Here is a 22,327-nt window from a genome sequence, read left to right as displayed (position 1 = left end):
AACCAACCAACCAAACAAGGCTTCAGGTCACAATTAGCCTAATATAAATATATACAGACTTCAATGAAGACCAAAAAAAAAAAATCACAATGAGGTTGTGATGTCAAAACTCATGGAACTTATAACTCCTAAACCATAAGATTCATTCATCCTCTTTATGAGAAGTGGCAAAAAAAAAAAAAAAAAAAAAAAAAAAAAGGAAAAGGAGGAAACCCACACAGACACAAGAACACCACACAAAACTCTACACGGACAGTAACCTGAGCGCATGATTGAACCGGGGATCATGGAGCTGCCTCCCCTAGGGTAAGACACTTTACATAATAATCTCACCTTGTAAACCGCAACCTTATTCACACTCATTAATACAGTTTTAAACAATTAACAGTTCACCAAATACCAAAAACATACACTGTTTAAAAAAATAGATCTATTTGGTGTTTTATTTATTGAGAAACATTAGCAGTTGCTCACACTGCTTCTTTCTTAGGCCACCATTTTTAATTGTCCAATATTTGGCTGTTTCTAAATGAGGTTTCTATATTTTGCTTTGTGTACTAATAGTGACAAACTATATCCTTTCACAGCATTTTGACAACTAAGGACAATCTCTCTTCCGTTCTTCTTTTTCCTATTAACATTTCTTTTTCTATATCTCTGTACTCACACTGTTGGGTACAAACCAGAGACAAACCCATCTCCGGCAGGTCAGGATTTGGAGTTAATTGATTAAATGACAGTAATACTGCTTCAACGTGAAATTGCTGGTAGTCTAGTACAGGCATTTTTAATAGGCATTGCATGTTTGTGTCATTTTGTCTGACCTCCTTCAGGGGTTTTGCTGAGTTTGGGCATGAACGTGAGCGGGTGCTGCACAATGTCCAAAATGGCCAGCAGGGTGCGTGTGAGACACAGCAGCTCACTGAAGCTGTAGAAACCAAAGTAGACCAGATTCCGTGCTAGGTTCACCACCTTAGAGGAAGATACAAAGAAACATTAAGGAACTTACAGAAGATTGTGTGTGTGTGTGTGAGGGAGAAAGAAAGAAAGCTAGATAGAGAGAAAGAGAGAGACACACACAGGTTATATTAACATGCAAAGATTTCCATCCATTTGGAAGAGACGATTTGTAGATTTCGAATAAGCGTGTACTCTGCACTTTGCTGAGAGTATCCATTTACTATGTTACCAGAAATCCGATCCAAATGTAAGTGTACGGTATGTGAGCAGTGTTCGTGTAGATGTTTGTGTAGATGTTGGTGTCAGAGTTACTGTAACAATGAGACGCCCGTCATAGTGGAACTGTGTCTAACTGTTCAACACGTTCCCAAATTTTCAATCGCCTTGCTTGTTTTAAACAAACAAAAAAATGGGCTATGAAAGCTAACTAGTTATTAAATTGAAGGCAATAACATTAGTTAGATATCCATCACTCCCCCATCTACTTTTATATCTGTGTAACATGCGCTTTGTTTGCTACAAAAAAAAAAAATGTTGTTTGGTTGGTGTATCAAGAGACGAATCCATGCAGAGAAACTCCCCATTCAATTAGTGGAAGTAATCTGATTTCAAAGTTTACATGGTGAACTTAAATAACCTGAAGTTCTCAACAGGAAAAACGTTCGAATAGAAAAGAGCTTCTATATGGCTTGCCTCTAAAGTGAGCTCGTTCTTCTCCTCATCTCCGAAGGGTAAAGGATGGTTCACTACATCATTCAGGTACTGATCTACAAACTCCTTGGTGGGCGAAAAATTCCTCTTCATCGCTGTTCGGCCTGCATCCCTGAACTCATAATCATACCTGCAGAATGAAGAACAAGCTCAAGACGCAATAGATGCAGACAAAAAGAACTGCTGATTGCAGATTGATGAACATTTAACAACAGTGGCTGGCTAAGCAGGCAAGCATCTCCATGTGTTCCTACATGAGGCTTTTCTGTAAGGTTAAAGTACTTTAAAAAGGGGGAAAAAACAGCACGGTTGTGCTGTCTGCACAGTATACGCTCTAGTTTTCGCTCATTCAAAGGACTTACTCCTTGACCGTGATTTTGCTGGGGATCTCAGTCCAAAGGCGTGCATAGCGGACGGGTATCACGGCCTCCTGGGGGTCACGGTCTACGTGCATGTGCAGCATGAGGCGGCAAAAAGAGGCACGCAGATTATACGGCAGTAAATCGTCACACATGCAGCGCAGGATCAGATCCACCGGAAGCTGGCTGGAGATCTGATTAATGGCCAAGTACTGCCGGTCAAGACACATCTTAGCAAAAAGGTTCAGCTGACACCTGGGACGAGGAGAGGAAATCAGAAAAAATCAAATATGAGCGTATGAACTCACCTAGTTTTCTAACCCTATCTATTTCGAACCCTCTGCTGTTGACTAGCCTCCTCTCTCCACAACCTACTCTACAACCTCTGTTGAAGCTATAAATGGACTATGAGTTGCCTTTTATGGAAAATATGGTCTGTGTGTGGAGTACGTTTCTGGGCTGGAAAATTGTAAAGAGCCAAAAATGACCAAATAAGCAAGGTCCATTACATGGCACTTTTTTACTGAGGGATTTCTGTTAGTAAACTGCACGTGTGATACCGTAGTCTAAAAATACATTTAAACATTACACATCGCACGTTTAACATAGATTCTGTATAAAACGGCACTAAACAGTACAACACTGTAAAGCTAAAGAGTAAACCAGACCTGTAGTAGGTCATGTTGTCAATGTCTTCTTTGTGGTTGTTTTTGGCATCCAGGGACATGTTACGGATGGACTTGCCGTGTGGCTCTTTATTCTGGTCGATCCAATACAGCCACACCTCATCCTCCTCGACTTCATCATGCATAATAACTGACTCCAGAGAGTTCTCCGTGTGTAGAATCACCCTGACAGGAACAAGCACAGAAAACAAAAAAAAACAAACGTATAGAGCAACACGAGATAATCGGGCACGGATATTCACACTGGTTTGGACAGAGGAAGAATCTTACTTGGTTTGGATGAGGATGTCTGCATTACTGGGATTGAGCATAAACTTGCAGATGAGTTCTTGTGTGACTGGGATAGCCGTTTTATTGGACACACACAGGTCTGAAAGGTAATCCAGAAACCTGAGGGAAAGCGTAAGACTCATATCAGTAATAGCTCCTTTTTATTTTACACAAATAAAAGGATTTGTAGTTACAGTAATGTTATGAACAAAGAAACGCAACATCAAATTAAGGTTGCGCAATGTGGACAAAAACATGAGCAAGATGTTGGATATCCAAGTTGGATAAAAAAAAAAAGTACTTTAATGTATCTGATTGGATGCAATAATGGAAACCTAAAAAGTTATGTTAACAATTTAATCAGGTTTATTTTATTAATACATAGCATTAAGCAATTCAGTTCAACTACAATTTAATTAAATATAACTATTGTGGCTTCACAAACAAAGGCATTATTATATAAGCCCCATATATGTAATGGGATGGCTCCCCCATTAAAAAAAAATATTATATATATATATATATATATATATATATATATATATATATATATATATATATATATATATATATATAAACTAAACTACTGTACAGACAAGCCTTCGCTTTTTAGTACCACATATATTCTCATTGCTATCTGTTCTTTTAATGAACATAATTCTACCTTTCAAACATGGTATTACAAAATTTTCAGGCCTACATGGTTTTGATTTAAACAAACGCAGCTAATAACTACAATGCCTTGCATAAGTATTCACCCCCATGAATTTTCAACATTTTGGAGCATTACAATGAAATGGACTTAATTGGAATTGTGTGTCTGGAATAAAAACCATCAGTAACCAGGTAAAGAGGGCATTAATCTGAGAAGCAATCAATTGTATCTTTGAAGAAGCTGGAAAGATTCACAGCTCAGATGGGAAAAGCTGTTTACAGAACAACCATAGCCCAGACACACCACAAATAGCGGAAAATATCTTTGGCATCAGCACAAAGTGCTGCATTTGGTCAAAACCAAACACTGCTCATCACCGCGAGAGCACCATACACACAGTGAAGCATGGTGGTGGCGGCGATGGCATCGTGTTGAGCATGACCCCCGGCCTCCTGGTTGCTTCTTTGACTGATCCGGTCCTCTATGTAATGGATTTTGAACGGCTGTATTATTTCCAACTATTAATAATCATCAACACCGTCTACAATGTGTTCATCTTGAAAACTCACAAAAACACAATTCATCATGGAGTGACAAATCAAATGAAGAAATTGTGTGTTCATATGTCTAAGTACAGTATACGTTTAGGTTGTATGGAGTCAATAATAAGGGTAAATTGTGCAGCTTTTTTCTAGAATGAATTGCTTTTGCAGTTCATGTTTGTTCTTGTTCAATAAGTATAACAAAGCCCTGGGCTTCTAAACTGTATTGCGTAATCAGACCTGGGCTCCCGGTTCTTTCGTAGAAGCTTGACAAAGGTCTCAATCTCGCGTGCTGTAATGTGCTTCTCCAGCAGCTTACGGTTGTTGTGAAGCAGGGCCGTGATCGTGTCCTCCGCCAGGATCTCATAACCGATCTGAGATTGCATGATGGAGAACTTCTTGGCAATGTACTCCTATAAGGAGAAGAACAGAAGGTCAGGACCATTAAAATAACTGTCTGAGGGTCCATCTGTGTCACTTAAAATACTTTGATTAACAGAGCAGTTTGCCATTTTTAACTTGCAAACTGCAATGAGGAAAAAGGGACGGAGAAAAAGGAAAGCACGGCTTTCAAATGGGGGTGGAGCATTTTTCCAGGCCAGAAAAATGTAAACACGAGCCTGATACAAAAAAACCTCCAATATCCACTGCATGACAATATTGTAAACCAAAGTGTTTTGGTGAACTAAGGTACTGTATCTTTAAAATGATATAATAAATATATTATTATAATATTGTCTCATGCCTGGTTCTTGCGATAGTCCTGTTGCGAGTGTCGTAGTATCCTGTAGCAGAGCTGTAGCATGTATTTAAATGGGGCATTGCGCTGATCGCCCAGATCCTCCAGTTTCAGAATGGGCCCGTCCTCACTTTCTGCAAATGTCGCTTTCAGAATACCAAAGATCTGACAAAACACACACGACTCAAATCAAATACACACAGCTGGTCTGGAAATCATCACAGAAATCAACATTAGCTTGACTATTAAATTGAATTTGGGCATAGCTGGTAATACAGGCATGTTACTGTAAGGTCTGTATCAGTATGTTAAGGAATCACAGAATAATGGTCTGGGTGTTGATGTGGATGTGTACCTGTGCCAGAATGTTCTGTTCTCTCATAAGCTTCTGTCTTTCTCTATTGGGATTGGAGATGACCACTGATAGCACATCCTGGCCATTATTAGGCACCTCACATACAAAGAAGATCAAATCCTCCAGCAGCTTGGTCACAAACCTGAACAACACACACGATAAACTATAACTTTATGCAATACTGAGATCAAACAAGGAAAATCTAAATATTCTCACTGTACAATACAGTACTAGTTTACCAGTAATTTAAAAAGGTATTCGTCTAGTCGTCTTCTCCAAAAATTAAAGCAAAAACTGATTCAAGACAGTATATCTAAGCTATTTTATTAACTTAATTCAATATGTACATCACTTAACATCCCTACACAGGCTACAAAATATTCCAGCTTCAATGCTATTTAGGCCACACTGTTAACAACGAGAGTAAATAAATCGCCACAAAAAAAAAGTGCAAAAACATTAATCTGAGTATTACTGTGTCTATTACTGTGTACACTATTTCTGGAACTGAGAGTGTGCAGTATGGAAGCTCATGCCAGTCAGCAGAGCCCTCCTTATAGCTCTCTGGCCTGACTTATTTGTTTGCAGGATGCTATGTCTACAGTAGAGTTTCATTCCACTTCAGCCTCGAAAATGAGTCTGGGTCAGTCTCTGGAACGCACCACACTAAACTAGCTGAGTGGGACTGGATAATGCTACATAATGAATGCGATAATGTTCAATTAAAGCAAATGAACATAAAAACTCTTGCAAAATAGTTTTGCAAAAACTATTCATCTAGTTTGAAATATAGTCTAATAAAGTGCATTTATTTTGCTCCCCCCCTCACTAGTGGACAGTTCCTCACAGCAGCGACTGGTGACTATATAAGTTGACCAGTCTACACAACCCCTAGTATACATATGTACATTTGATTCATACCTGCGGTCATTCTGAGCAATTTGGCACTTCTCCAGCTTGCGTACAAATGACTCCAGAACCTTGTTGGCATCATTAGCAAAGTCCAGGTCTCTCACCTCAGACAGAGGTACAGAGATAATAGCAAATGCCTCCTTATCCTCCTTGATGGGACATGTACCAATCTGCAAGGGCATTCCAAAAACAAACAATGTTTCCAGGAACTACAGGCACTCCCTAGGAAGTATGTGGTTACTGATTGATATATATAAATTGCTAAAATAGTCCTGTAAATGTTGTGCCATTAACCTCAAAGCCAACAGTTTTTATTCTGACTTTCTGTTGCACACCTTGAGCATAACAGGTCTCTCCTCTTCAGAATCGATCGAGATGTTAGTACTGGTCACCCAAGTGTTGGTGCACAGGTTCCTCAACCGGACATAGGAGTTCCTGAAACACAGCACTATTTCAGAATCTAAAACAAGTTCAGTGAGTACAACATACCAGAAACAATGATGACAGGCTGACCACAGGAGCAAAAGCGCTTATGGCATAGCTGGTGTTGCTATAAGAATCTATAATGATATACTGCTATATGTGCATTTGGAAGTCAAACCTGGGAACAAGGCAATCTGCTCGCTGCAGTGTGGTGGCATCCAACTCGAAAAGAGACGCAATGTCATTGCCATGCGGAACAGACACTAGGATGTAAGTTATCTTCTCCAGATACCGCTTCTTCTTAGAGAACACAGAGTCTGTCTCAGCCTGGGGGAAGAGCACAGACATGGTTTGTGGAGATGCTTTGAGGTGACTAAATATTAAACACCCATGCTGCATTTCAGTTCGCCTAGGGTTGTGATGTATTTTATATTTTATTTATATATATATATATATATATATATATATATATATATATATATATATATTATATTTTATATTATATATATATATATATATATATATATATATATATATATATATATATATATATATATATATATATATATATATATATATATAGGGCTGCAACTAACGATTATCTTGATAACTGATGAATCTGTCGATTACATCTTCGATTAATCGATTAGTTGGATTAAAAGGACAATTTTTATTTTCTGTATTTTTTTCGAAAAAACGTTATTTCACATTCTACCCAATGTTGACCAATTGTGCAAATTGAAGGCTATGAAAAAGGTATTAAATGTATCTATGTGGGCTATGCGATACATTGTGCAAAGGATTAACATAAAATATTAACATTATATTTTGAAAACAAAAACACAACTGATTGTCCACAAACTTTAAAGCAGAAGTTAAATCACTAGACTAAAAAAAGAAGAAAAAAAAGAAGCACAAACTAACATGACACTTCTTACATTTCTATACAATTACATGTTATAACCCCCATTACAGTTACTGCTCTCATAAAAAAATTAATAAATAAATAAATAATTAGTTTTGTTTCTAAATATCGCTAAATATAACATCAAACAATGCTATTTCTATTGCACGCTGTGATTGACATGCTCATTCAGTGAAGTTTAACGGAGACTCACTTGCTGTCAGGACGAGTCTTTATGTGAAATGGAAATACTGGTGTGAATTTCTAGCATTTACAGATAAGGATAGAAAGGTAAAAATGTAATTTCTGTGCTGAAGAAAACATGCCTGGAACACATTACACAGCACACGCATCTGTCGCAGCATCTGACATGACAAGCCATGTTAATACACTTACGAGTTTGTTTGAAGCGCTTAATATAAAACAAACATTCTCGTATTTTGGACGACCTGGATGGTGTGCTTTTCCTGCAGCAGCAGCAGCTCACTGCTGTATTTCACTGTATTTATTCAAAGAAATGCATTTTTCACCATTGTGAAGTGACATCACTAAAAGTGGATATCCACAATGACGTCACAGACACAACTAATCCATGATCAAATTCGTTGTCCATTATTTTAATTATTGATTTTATCGATTAGTTGTTGCAGCCCTAATTTTATATATATAAAATATATATCAATTAATTTATCATGCCCTTAATTTATTTTTCCAAATTTCATTTGCACCTCTCTAAAATGCATCCTTGAATTCAGCAAGGCAAACAGTCACAAAACTCCTCCTCTCTTATTAATTTATTAATATTTAATAAGGAAATATTAACTGAAAAAAGTGTCCACAGATCCACACTTCGAAAATTGACCGGAAATAGTAACCACCCGGTACCTTTGGGATACTCATGTCAACATACTACAATTTGGGACACACTTATCTAATCACACACACATCTGATCTCGGATATTATTTAGGAATGATAATAGGCGAATTGAGACACAGCACCATATTCATTACAGCTCATACTTACAGCATTAAAAGCTAAACTGGAATTCAAGCAAGTTCAGAAAAAAATGCTTAGGAAAAGACAAACAGCTGAACTGAACTGTCCCGAAAAGGATGTCAAAAACTCTTCTTTGATACTCATGAAAACTATTTCCACACTAACTATTAAACTTTCAGTGAAAAATCAGAGGGGAAAAAAAAATGCACAATAGAAGCTATTTATACCCAGTTTAGTCACTGCCACCTCTCAGCTAGGTTTCCCTCCATCACACAACAGCTACCAGTCTGGGAGTGTAAGGTGCTTAAACTTGCTAGCAACCTTGACTATAGTCAGTTATAATTATAGTTAGTTGAATATACAATAATTAGCCTAATATTAGTTAGCTTGCTAGTAAACCTAGCTACTGGTTTTAAATACAAAATATTACATGCCAATCTTAGCTAAATTTTTACCTAGCCTGGCTAATGGTTTTAATTACACAATCATTCGCCTCATGTTAGCTAGCTTGAAAGTGATCCTGGCTATTTGTTTACATACATCATATTATAGTTAGGCTAAGCTTAAAAAGGCTATTACTGCTTGGTTTTATTTACACAGTAGATAACATTATCATTAGCCATCATTAGCAAATGTGTCATCAAATCCTTTTCTGTTGTTTAAGGGTGCTATTGTTGTCTGAATGCAAATATGTGTGATTCCACGATTGAGGTGTCAACTGTTTCCCACTGATATGACATTTACAGATATGTATGTAAAGTTAATGAAAAAGACATTGTTATATGTTAAATCAATACGTTAGAAAAATTGAATTGGTTAGTCGTCCCCCACCAACATTCACTCAACCCTGTTAGCTGAACGCATTCAACCAATATTCTGAATATTTAACTCACGTGTTCAACAGGAAGTTGCGTCACCCGAATTTTCTGAAGATCATGGGAAGAAGAAAAGTACGTTCTCTCATTTTTTTTCTCCATCTTTGCATTCAATAATATTCTTTCATTAACTAGTGAGGCCACTTTGAAAGTACAACCATGTTACTCCATGTTTAAATACATTAGAACTCAAAAAATAATAACACTTAAGTAAATCAGTGGAATGTCTTCATTCCATTGGCATGGATGCTACTAGTTAATTACATTTGCTAGTTCTATGTTAAAACAATTCAACCCTGTTACTTATTTGACAGCAAAGAAACATTGACTATGTTTACATGGACAGCAGTAATCTAATTATTGACCTTATTCTGAATAAGACAATATTGTGATTAAAGTGTTTACATGAGTCGATTTTAGAATATTCCTTTCATGTTCCCATTTTACTTGTTATAGAACATAGAGCGATTAACGGCACACATCATTACGTCCCCACATCACGCTGTCCGACGTTCCCTCCAGAATTTCACATATCAATATACAGTTTGTCTTCGTTATGGTACCGTATACAGTTTTGGGTGTTTTTCTTTTTAATTTTACGAAAGTTTCAAGTGCAGTTAATTATTTGTCATGCTATACGTGCACATAGACGACAGCTTGAAGCCGTGGGCTGCGTCCCAAACCGCGTACTTACACCAACTATATAGCAGCTGAGATACATGATTCACCTACTAAATAGTAGGTAAGTACGTGGTTTCGGACGCAGACGTGCTCTCTTGTTTGCCGTCAAACAGTTGAGCACTGCTGTGTGTACGTGTCCTGTCGCAAAATGCGGTGAAAACACCCACATGACGTTAATAATGTGATTAAGGTGTTTACATGTCTGTAATACACGTCGATAATGCGACTAAAACAGAAGTACTCCACATGTCTTAATTCGATTTGTGTTTACTACGAGTATGACTTCAGATTAAGGCAATAAAAAATTGCTGTTTACATGGTAGTTTCTTAAACAGAGTATTGTCTTAATCGGGTTAATATCGGATTATTTTTGTCCATGTAAATGTACTGAATGTTGATATTGATACCTGAGCTGGGTTAACACATTTTTGAATGGTTATGCATGCTGATTCAATATTGAATACTGATTAAACAAAAGCTAACTCGTACCACAGTCGTGGAATCACTCAAATAGAACTGATATCTAGCAGAAATGTCATGCTGTAATGCGCACACCATTATAATCTAGACTTGTTCTAAGTCCACAAGGGCAATGTTTTCATTCCTCAGCCTTTCTGCAGCTCTGTTTTTGTCCTCTTCTTTTTCTACAGATGTAGAAACCGCATCTCCCACAGGGCATCCCAGACTCAGACATTATGTAAGAAGCCCCCTCCATGCACGGGAATTAATCAAATGAGGGATTGAGTGAGTGTTTGCGCATGCACGTGTGTGTGTGTGCATTTGGAATCGGTGGTATTGAATACCAGTATAGCATAACTGTCCAGAAGAGGAAAGAAAATAGTTTTAAATTCACCAGAGTGCTGGGAACAAGCTGCACAGGTTCTACAGTGTGATTAAGATGGAGAGATAGAGACGGAAAGAGGAAAAGAAAGAGCTGATGGTGTTTGAGAGTGTGCAGAGGAAGTGCTGAGGCGCAGTGCTGTGAAACTGTCGACCAGAACACACTGCCACAATTAGACACTCCTTCTAATGCAAAGCTACACAACATGCACTTCAAACCTCATGCTCTCTTCACGAAACAAACTTCCAAATAAAATCCTGTAGTGCCCGAAAGGGAACAAGCTGCTAAATTTGCTGTGCAAATGATGCCACGCATCACTGGGGCAAAAATACTAAAAAGGAAATGTCGAATAAATATATGAAAATGAGGAAAAGTCAATAAAATGCCCGACTTCCACCTCGGTCTGCCTTACCTCTGATTTCGTATCTATATTCTCATCTCGGTAATCAGGATTCACCTGAAATGCAAAAACATGCATTCATACACTTTAACAAAAGTCTCAGAATCACGGTCATGAAACAGAAGGACGTTATAAATATGACTGGACTCAGGATAGCATTGGGAACACTGCCATCTGCAGCATATGACCTGGAAGCACAATTTCCAAATGTCAGCTAAATCAATTAAGAAATGACACTAAACAGCCCAGTGTCCCTGGGAAAGGCTCCAGATCCACTGCAACCCTGACCAGGATAAAGCACTTACTGAAGACGAACGAATGATGATGGATGAGGTGTGTACCTCTGCAGCCAGGTATTTGCCTGTGGCCAGATGTTTGAAGCGGAAAAGACTGTTCCATTGGCCAGCTCCTCCTCTACATGGGTCATAATGTACCACCTAATTAAAACAAATAACAAGACCCATTTCAAAAGAACAGCATGGAGAACAATCACATGACGCTTTTACATAGAAAGTACTGTATTAATGCATTTGTTTGGCTTTTACCTCAATTTCCCAGAGTGCTTTGGAGCTGGTGGCAGAGGTGGCCGACTGGCGCAGCGTGGTCCTCAGGAAGACGTGTTGCTGCCGCTTGTAGTCGTCACAGGTTAGAAACTTCTCCTGCTCGGCGTGGAACAACCTCACCACATCTCCCTGAGAGAAACGTAGAGACAGGGTCATTATGTCACTTGTGAGTTCATGTCTTTCTTTTTTTTTTAAATTATTATTATTTGGACCAAAAATTAAAGAACGGATCAAATCTCACCCCTTTTAAAACATCATCTCTGTAATCACTAAACTTCATGAAGAGCGTGACTTTCCAGCTGGTGTTACAGTTTACAGCATTCACCTGACCAACACACACACACACACACACACACACACACACACACACACACACACACACACACACAAATCAGTAAGTATTACACAGAAGTTTGGCATGTGTTACAGCACGTACTCTGCTGTTCTGGCCAATCCGTATTTGTTTAACACAAATTTCAGAGAAGCAGGAGCCATTGACATCTCAGGTCTTAGGTTTTACTAAAGGTGTGTGTGTATAAAGACATGAAACATGATAATCCCCACAGAAAAGCATACAAACACATTTATTAGCATGAGGTTCCGATGATCGTGTATTTCAAAATAAACAAAACAGGCCAGTTTTGCGGTTTGCCTTGATAATTATGCAGTTTTAAGCTGCGTACACACTGTGCAATTTTGAATAGTCCTTTGCGACTGTTGCTTGTCAGACTGTACGAACACGATCCCCGCTGTAAGCCATGCCACACTGTAGGATCTCAGCTGTCATTAATGTCAGACTGTACGCCAGTCAAGATGTGAAAAACAGACGCAGGCTAGAAGATTCGTACGGAGTAGGAGAAGCCAGACTACAGGACTGTGCCTTAAATCTTCTGACACTGGCAGAATTTAATTGGAGGAAAATTTTGATCGGAATGGCTCAACGTTATCAGCTTAAGTAAAAGGACACTAATGCATGTCTGTCATGTTCCATGTCTTTTTCCAGGAGGCTGTGGCTCAGGTGGTAGAGCGGGTTGTCCACTAATCGTAGGGTTGGCGGTTCGATTCCCGGCCCACATGACTCCACATACCAAAGTGTCCTTGGGCAAGACCCTGAACCCCAAGTTGCTCCCGATGGCAAGTTAGCGCCAGTGTGTGTGTGTGAGAATGAGAAACAGTGTAAAGCGCTTTGGATAAAAGCACTATATATAAGTGCAGACCATTTACCATTTACACAGGGACTCAATTTAAGGGATTAAAGCATGTAGTGACTCATATGGGGACATGTTCTTTTAGCAGATGTAGACTGAGCATTTTTGAAAGGTGTCTCCAGCGTCAGCACTATGTAACAGTCAGAAATAAAACTAAGTTTACATTTTCTGACACAGGAAATTCTTCAGGATGGAGAATTGGCTTTGTGCGTTGTGGTTTCCCAGTAACACAACAAGCTAATAACTTGAAGCGAGAGGACAAAAGAGAGACTGGTAAGGAAACAACTGTTTGTATTTGATATAATGTAAGTGATAACAGGAACTAACCTGAATACTTGCATGAACTGTAAATATAAAGCAATGGAATCGTATGGTATGTCATTCTATAATGAAGACAACATTAGCGTTGGAAAATCGCTGCGGTATAAGAGGAATAACAAGTTCAAGATGTGTTGTTATTGGAAAATAATCTACTATGGGGTGGTAACAGTAACTACTTTGAGACAGGCTGCATCACACTACCCCGTCACTGATTATTTTCCACAGCATGCCCCATTGTGTTGTTCCTTTATGGTGCATAAATACACATTACTGTGCCACGTTTCTACTGAGTTATGAACTTTGCCACATGCAAAAAACATATTTCAAGATTGTCTTTTCCCCTTCTTTGTATGTGACCTCATTTAATGCAAATAATTCTTTGTAAATCACTCACTAACTGCATGCACGTTTTATCAGCCTGCACAAATTAGCCCTCTTTATTTAAGATGTTAATAAACCAGGGCTTCCGTGTTCAAATTGTATTTGGCTACATGTCTCACCTCATTGCAGCCTGGGTTATCCAGTAGCTCTATGTTGCTGGCGTGAAGAGGCTGGCCAGCATTCACAGGCATCAGCACCACTTTGTCCCCCACCACCACCTTACCATAAACAAACACACACACAAAAACACTTCAGTTCATTATAAGGTGATGTATCTAAATGATGGTGCAAAGATAATAACATCAGATGGTGGGACATGCAGAAGTCTGTAACTGTGTGACTAAGACGAAGACACTGCATCATGAACAGAGAAAAGGTTCAGTACATTTGGATAAAAACTCAATGTTTTCTTGTCAGACCCGTTTTCACAGAGGAAGAAGTTTCACATATCTTCTCACAAAGTAGCAGAGTGAGTCAGGCAGGCATGCTTGCACGTGAGGGCACACATGTCAAAACTGCAAAACAATCAGTCCAAACAGGAATGAATCTATACATGAATCTAGCACTATTTAACATTTTATGAAGATATAAATATACACAGATCAGCCATAACATTAAAACCACCAGCCTAATATTGTGTAGGCCGCCCTTGTGCAACCAAAACAGCTCTGACACATTGAGGCATGGACTCCACAAGACCTCTGAAGGTGTGCTGTGGTATCTGGTACCACGACGTTAGAAGCAGATCCTTCGAGTCCTGTACATTGAGAGGTGGGGCCTCCATGGATAGAACGTGTTTGTCCAGCACATCCCACAGATGCTCGATCTGATTGAGACCTGGGGAATTTGGTTGTCCTTTCTTGGACGACTTTTGGTAGGTACTAAACACAGCATACCGGGAACACCCCACATAATCTGTCGTTTTGGAGATGCTCTGACCCAGTGGTCTAGCAATCACAATTAGGCCCTTGTCAAAGTCGCTCAGATCCTTACGCTTGCCCATTTTTCTTGCTTCCAACACATCAACTTCAAGAACAGTCTGTTCACTTGCTGCCTAAAATATCCCACCCCTTGACAGGTGCCATTGTAACAAGATAATGATATTCGGTTAGCCTGTCACTTGTTTTAATGTTATGGCGATTCGGTGTACAAAATAGCAACAGTCTGCTTAAAAACAATACGTATGCCATTTTCCCCATCTTTACATATATAATCTACAAGCTCTGCACCTCAGACAATTGTGTTGGGTTTTGTTTTCATGTGCACAAGTGTGCCATAACTTCCACTAAGGCGCTGTGACAAAACTACATGCACCCAATGAAACATTACTCTTGTGCTGCATTCCAAATATACAAGCATCTCCATTTCATATATTAAGAAACAAAGGACTGCTGTTTGATGAATGGCTCACCAAATCACACAAGGTGTGAGAAAGTGGAAAATTATATGCATGAATGTGCAAATGCAGTGAATAGATTAACAAATTTTCCACAGAGGAAAAAAAAAACAAACAAAAAAACAACCACATTATAACCATGACACCCTGAAACAGCTCATCAGGGACTATCAATAGTATAAATGGGGTCAAGAAATATGTACTTATGTAAAGTTGAGTGCAAAAGTTTGCATGCTCCTAGGATAAATAGGACAAGATTCAAAATGTTTAATTGTCACAGGCAAGAAAACATATGGCCAAAAGTTTGTGGACACCTGAGCATCACACCCATATGTACTTGGTGAACATCCCATTCCAGATTTAGTCCCCTTTTCTGTTGTAATAACCTCCACTCTTCTGGGAAGGCTTTCCACTAGCTTTTGGAGTGTGGCTGTGGGTATATTTGTGCTCATTCAGCCACAAGAGCATTAGTGAGGTCAGGCACTGATGTTGGGGCGAGGAGGCCTGGGGTGAAAGCAGCATTCAAATTCATCCCAATGGTGCTCAGTGGGATTGAGGTCAGGGCTCCTTGACCCCTTAATTCCAGTGAACAGAAACTGTAATGCTACAGCATACAAAGACATCCTATACAATTGTTCACTTCCAACTTTGTGGAAGACCCATATAGGGATGTGTGGTCAGATGTCCAAAACTTCTGGCCATATAGTGTATAATAATATTCAAAAATGTTGTATTTTCCTCTGATTAGGACAAATACTGACGGGGCTCATCCTTTTATAACTGCCTCGATACCCTAACAGCTTTTAGACCTCCTGATAATACAATATACCGTAGATTTGTCCTAAAAAATGCTGTGCTCACTCACCCCAGACCTCAGATTCACAATATTCTTATATTCAATATCCTTTCAACATGTTTAGTAGAAAAGTAATGATTTATAAATCAAACTATCTGGTGTCACCTAGAAGAGGCATTCCCTTTTCAGTCTTGTTTCTTTGCTCCTTTGTGACAATGTCTATTGCTACAAATGCTATACAAATAAAACTGAATCAAATTAATTATTTTTGCTCATTATAATTCTACCAGATTTCATGCACTGCATTCTTCACATCAGCTCTGGAAATTAGGAGAACCAGATTATTTTTCTCTGTTGGATTTGTATTTTGTTTTAGGTGCATGTCTTGTTACAGGAGACAGCTGTGCAGGCTGCACTTTTGCACTCAGCTCTACATTGTAACTAGAAATTACTAAATGTTTCATCAAACAATTCAGCTGCACTTCACAGATGAACAGTCTGGTCTCAGCCATAAACAGACATGTCCTTGCAGTAAGTGGTGAAGTCACATTTCACATGCAGGGTGGCATGCTGCACACTTCTCTTGTGTAGTCCACTACACACAGATAGATATGTATGTACAAATGTCACACCATGCACTACAATCATTTGATATACCTTCAGACTGGTCGATGAGATGGCAAGAGGAAAGAGCAGAAGAGTAACAAGAGCTTAATTAATTATGAGGTTAATAGGATAGGCTATGGATAGAATGTAGACATACATGCTGTTATAACTACATATCATATACATACAGTGCTCTCAACTAATATTGGCACCTTTGGTAAATATGAGCAAAGAAGACTGTGAAAATTTTTCTTTATTGTTTAATCTTTTGATATTTTGCTCAAAACATTCACCAAAATGCTCTGCTCTCATGGATATTAAACAATTGCAAACAAAACAGAGGTTTATCAAAAAAACAAACCTTTGTTAAACATAGGTGTGCAACAATTATCAGCACACCTATGAATTCATATGAGAAAAATATATTTGAAGTATATTCCCATTGATATTTTTTTTAAAAATTAGTACACCTGGGTGACTAGGAACAGGAAAATTTAAACCATGACTTCCTGTTTCACAGGGGTACAAATATGAGGTAGCACACAGGCCAAATTCCCTTAGTAATTCATAACAATGGGTAAGACCAGGGAATATAGCTGTGATGTGTGGCAAAAGGTTGTTGAGCTTCACAAAATGGTAAGTGTCTATAAGAAAATATCACAAGCATTGAAAATGCCCATTTCCACCATCAGGGCAATAATTAAGAAGTTCCAGTCAACTGGAAATGTTGTGAATCAACCTGGAAGAGGACGTGTGTCTATATTGTCTCAATGCACTGTGAAGAGGATGGTTCGAGTGGCCAAAAAATCTCCAAGGATCACAGCTGGAGAATTGCAGAAGTTAGTTGCATCTAGGGGTCACAGAGTCTCCAGAACTACAATCCGAAGTCACCTACATCACCACAAGTTGTTTGGAAGGGTTTCAAGAAAAAAGCCTCTACTCTCAAAAACAAAGTCAAGCGTCTTCAGTTTGTCAGACACTACTGGATCTCCAATGGGATCGGGTTCGATGGTCAGATGAAACCAAAATAGAGCATTTGGCAATAAACACCAGAGGTGGTTTTGGTGCACACAGAGAGGTAGCCATATGGAAAAGTACCTCATGCCCACAGTTAAATATGGTGGTGGCTCTTTAATGTTTTGGGGATTTTCTGCCAGAGGACCTGGACATTTTGTTAGAATACATGGCATCATCAAATATCAACAGATATTAAAATGAAAACCTGACTGTCTCTGCCAGAAATCTTAAAAAAAAATGGGCCATGGTTGGATCTTCCAGCTAGACAATGACTCAAAACATTCACCAAAATCAACACAAAAATGCTTTACAGTACACAAAATCAAGGTCCTGCGATGGCCATCCCAGTCCCCTGACTTGAAACCCATAGAAAACCTGTGGGGTGAACTGAAGAGGAGAGTCCACCAGCGTGGACCTCGACATTTTAAGAATCTGGAGAGATTCTGTATGGAGGAACGGTCTCAGATCCCTTGCCATGTATTCTCCAACTTCATCAGGCATTACAGGTGAAGACTCAGAGCTGTTATCTTGGCAAATGGAGCTACCACAAAGTGCTGACTAAAAGGGTGCCGATAATTGTTGCACATCTATATTTAACAAAGATTTTTTTTTGGATAAACCTGTGTTGTGTTTGCAATTGTTTGATATCCATGAGAGCAAAGTATTTTTGTGAATGTTTTGAACAAAAGATCAAAAGGTTAAACAATAAATACAATTTTCACAGCCTTCTTTACTCATATTTACCAAGGGTGCCAAGATAAGTGGAGGGCACTATACATAATCCTATTAGGTGTGGGCAATACATCAAAAATGCTATACAACAATAAAGGTTTGCTAACAAAGTGTCAGCAAGTGTTAATTAAAATCGGTGAAAAATATGGAGCAGATTCTGCGCCAGAGCAATCACATCGTATAACTCCTAAATCCAGCTGTGAGCGATTACTGATTAGGTCTGTAATTGGACAGCAAGTGCATTTCAGTTTGGCACGATTGCCATACACTGATGAAATTTTGTAAAAAAAAAAAAAAACAATGCCAAATTTTTCAATAAAAGAGATCAAGTAATGAAATGAAGTTTTTGCTTTTCAGTCTGCAACGTTTTCTGCATGTGACTAATGACAAACAAAACTGTCTATATACTGTATTTCATGTCTTTCCCCAGCGCACTTGCACAATTATTTCAGTGCAAAAATCATAGGAAACGAAGGGAAAGAAATACTACCGTAATTTCCGGACTATAAGCTGCTACTTTTTTCCACACGCTTTGAACACTGCGGCTTAAACAATGATGCAGCTAATTTATGGATTTTTACGGGCTAACGAGCTTCATGCCGCCAAAACATTTAGCCTCGTCACATCGGACCAATGAAATTACCGAACAGGTCACAGTGGACCAATGAAACTGTTCGAATTAAATCACACACACTCACACTAAATTCTTCAGATCAGTCATTTTGCGTTTCATGCACACACCCTCATCATGGAAAACACACGAAGAAATGCATATGATGCAGCTTTCAAGTTAAAGGCGATCGATCTGGCTGTCGAAGAAGGAAATAGCATGCGAAAAGCAACTTTTGCTCAAGTTTGCCAGTGGATCCTAACAGAGTGGAGCAGTGTCAAAAAATCTACTATCACCAACCGGTTTCGAAAGGCTGGACTGCTGCGTGACGAAGAGGACAGCACAAGCTCAAGGGCGAATTTGCCTTGAGACGTAAGTGACATTGAGAGCGACAACGAAAGAGAGACTGAGGAAGTGTGTGACGAAGTACCGGTAATTCTGAGGCTGTTCAATTCCGACACTGAAGAAGACGACTTTAGTGGTTTTAGTGCGCAGGAGGAAGATGAAGATAGCGATCAATGACTTTTCCTGGTAGGCAACTGTATTTTTTTTTTTTTTTAACCAGCCGTGTTACAGGCACTGTTCGGAAAAAAGCATTTACAGTACGTATTTAATTAAAAGTTAAAAAAAATCTTTGTGTAACATCTTTCTGTGTAAATATCTCATGTTACAACGTGGACACCTGCGGCTTATAGACAAGTGCGGCCTATATATGTACAAAAAATTTTTTCTTTTTAAAGTTAGTGGGTGCGGCTTATATTCAGGTGCGCTCAATAGTCCGAAAATTACGGTAATATCAATCAGTTAATCATTACTTTAATTGTTAAAAATTGAGTTAAGGAAGTATTGATGATAATTATGATATTTTCAGATAATTGTATCATGAGGTACTTTACTGCAATGCTGATTTTATTGTATTGCCCAGCCCTACACAGCTGTATTGACATAAATACATACCATACATATACAGTGCAACTATATGCCATTGAATCCACTTAATGGTTTGTGTGGATGCTGTTCCACAAAAAGAGAGAGAGAGAGAGAGCGAGAGAGAGAGAGAGAGTGTGTGTGTGTGAGTGTTAGCGCAGTCGTCCCTACATTGTCGCCTTCACTGCGAAGCTTCCAGAAGGGTTGGATGTAAAACCAGGAGCCCTCGTTCCCAGATGGATCCAGAGACACACGCATGGCGTTCTTCTCCAGCAGAGCCGGTAGACGCTTATTCACCGTTAGGTACTTATTGCTTTTAATATGCAGCAGCTAAAACACCACAAAAACGTACATGCAAAATGCTTCATTATACTACTCAATAAGCCACTAATAATAAAGTTATGCCTACAAGCTCAGGTTTCAAAGAGGACTGGCAGTTAATTATAGGGTCCCTCTAAACACTGATACATATACACATATACATATATACATATATATATATATATACACACACACACACATATATATACACATATACACATATTATATATATATATATATATATATATATATATATATATATATATATATATATATATATATATATATATATATATATATACACACACACACACACACACACATACATACACATACACACACTATATTAAAAATAACAATGTTCCTAAAGACAGACAGTCTTCTCTTTACATTTCACATTACTCAAACTATCAAAAGGCTATGTGTCTCTTACTCTGTCTAAAATGACACTAAAAAAAAAACCTTGTCCATAGAGCACACACAAACAAAGTTCTAGCATGGTCAGCTGAACAAAACCAACAGCTGATAAGAGGAGAACTGGGCTGCACCTGTATGACTTGGCTGTATTTGACCACCTCGCCAAGCAGCTTCTTGTTTTCCGTCTCATTCTGTTTCTGTTCCAGCTCTGCTGCATGCTGGGTAATGTAGGAGAAAATCAAATTAACCATTAAATCGGAAGCAAGCAAGACTACAGATGGTTTCTCTACCCCAATCCAAATTATTTTGGAGCCCACAACAAAACAGAAGAGGTCAAATTAATTCCATTTTCAGTTTCCAAAGCCTGAAACTAGACAGATCTTGTGACATTTAGTTACTATGAACTGAATATATTTACAGCATTTAATAGATGCAACTCCAACAGGTAATGGTCATGAATGCCATTAAGCTAAAACCTTGACTTACTTTACTTAGCAGTTTTTCTTAACTAACATTATGTAAGATTTGGGAATTGTGTCACTCTAGGAATATAGAATTATACTAGAAATATGTTACTGCAAACCCTTTTCTGTAAAAACATGTCATAACCTTGCTTATCCTTCTCCACTGCACTGAATTCAGAGCTGCGTCCCAAATAGGAGCACTAAACAAGGTGCCTAAATAGTACAGACACAATTAGTGTACTGGTATGCTATGTGATACTCAAATATGTGGTTGCAGCCCAAACCGGAACATATAATTACATCTGCTGACGTTATTGAGGTCTCCTAAGTATTATAGAAGTCTTTGAGACTTGTGAGAACAGACACATTACTGTATGCACCACATGTACCAGGTGAAAGAGCACAATCTCTCTCCATTAACAAGCAGTTTGTCTCTTATCATCATCTTTTTTGTGATCCTGCAGTTTGTGAATAACTGACCTAATCCCCAGGTGCTTGCTAATACATGCATAATGCTAGCTAATACACAAGGCCTTGTTGAAAGAGAAAGGCCTCTTCCTGTAACGATCAGTCAGAATGATGCTTCTGCAGGTCTTCGAAGTGAGTTTACAAGCTGTCTGCAGACCAGCTATTTAAAAAAATAAAATGCACTTTTAACAATCTACAAAAAAAAGAAATGTTCAATAAAAATGAAACTGTAAGAAAAAAAAAGAAAAACCCTGTAAAAAGTATTGTAAATGTGAAAGAATGCTTTAAACGCTTGGTTTATATTTGTCTTTTAATTATGTATTTGCATACACATATGCAAGATGGTTGCAGCCCGTATCCTGCGGTCGTTCAGAGCATCACTTGTGTACATCCTCATCAATCAACTCTAGTGCAATTCCACTGTACTGTACATAGTCGGGGCAGTATAGCAAACTAGCGTGGCGTCTCAATCTTTATACACGATTCTAGACAGTTACTGAGTACTAACACTATCAGGTCAGTGTTTAAATTGTAAAAACCTATCTAAAGTACCTGTAATTTCTTAAAGAGATCCTCCTCTGGATTGGTTCCTTGTTTTCCATGTTTGGCTTTCCAGAACTGCTTCTGTGCCGAATACCGGTTCATAGGACATACCTTAAACAGGCAATCTGAAGAACATAGAAGAACAACAACCTAAAAACTTTTGAAATATACTGAAAACAGAAAAAAGTGCTTTGTTACATGAGCCAGCAAACAAACACAATATATATAATCTGTCATCAGCACATAA

General features: G+C 38.5%; 1 protein-coding gene across 5 annotated transcripts in view; it reads right to left on the bottom strand.

The window, feature by feature from the left end:
* Nucleotides 1–22,327, bottom strand: part of itpr2 (inositol 1,4,5-trisphosphate receptor, type 2) — a 102,813-nt gene that overhangs the window by 69,434 nt on the left and 11,052 nt on the right. For 2 of the 5 annotated variants that reach the window (XM_053622929.1, XM_053622930.1), the window contains exons 4-23: nt 22,090–22,205; nt 20,737–20,823; nt 20,039–20,197; nt 13,903–14,001; nt 12,115–12,198; nt 11,856–12,002; nt 11,616–11,747; nt 11,323–11,367; nt 9,407–9,439; nt 6,791–6,939; nt 6,525–6,624; nt 6,199–6,359; nt 5,278–5,419; nt 4,929–5,087; nt 4,424–4,596; nt 2,987–3,106; nt 2,699–2,881; nt 2,034–2,285; nt 1,654–1,801; nt 825–972 (exon numbers count right to left, since the gene is read on the bottom strand). In XM_053622929.1, coding sequence (XP_053478904.1) covers nt 825–972; nt 1,654–1,801; nt 2,034–2,285; nt 2,699–2,881; nt 2,987–3,106; nt 4,424–4,596; nt 4,929–5,087; nt 5,278–5,419; nt 6,199–6,359; nt 6,525–6,624; nt 6,791–6,939; nt 9,407–9,439; nt 11,323–11,367; nt 11,616–11,747; nt 11,856–12,002; nt 12,115–12,198; nt 13,903–14,001; nt 20,039–20,197; nt 20,737–20,823; nt 22,090–22,205 — 2,637 coding nt within the window. The remainder of the gene's footprint in view (nt 1–824; nt 973–1,653; nt 1,802–2,033; nt 2,286–2,698; nt 2,882–2,986; nt 3,107–4,423; nt 4,597–4,928; nt 5,088–5,277; nt 5,420–6,198; nt 6,360–6,524; nt 6,625–6,790; nt 6,940–9,406; nt 9,440–11,322; nt 11,368–11,615; nt 11,748–11,855; nt 12,003–12,114; nt 12,199–13,902; nt 14,002–20,038; nt 20,198–20,736; nt 20,824–22,089; nt 22,206–22,327) is intronic. The other 3 variants (XM_053622932.1, XM_053622931.1, XM_053622933.1) reach the window with 3 other exon arrangements.

The sequence above is a fragment of the Ictalurus furcatus genome, chromosome 4 (assembly GCF_023375685.1).
Source record: "Ictalurus furcatus strain D&B chromosome 4, Billie_1.0, whole genome shotgun sequence".
In the NCBI taxonomy this organism is placed as follows: domain Eukaryota; kingdom Metazoa; phylum Chordata; class Actinopteri; order Siluriformes; family Ictaluridae; genus Ictalurus; species Ictalurus furcatus.
Note: the sequence above shows the minus strand (reverse complement) of the source record. Positions and strands in the feature narration are given on the sequence as shown.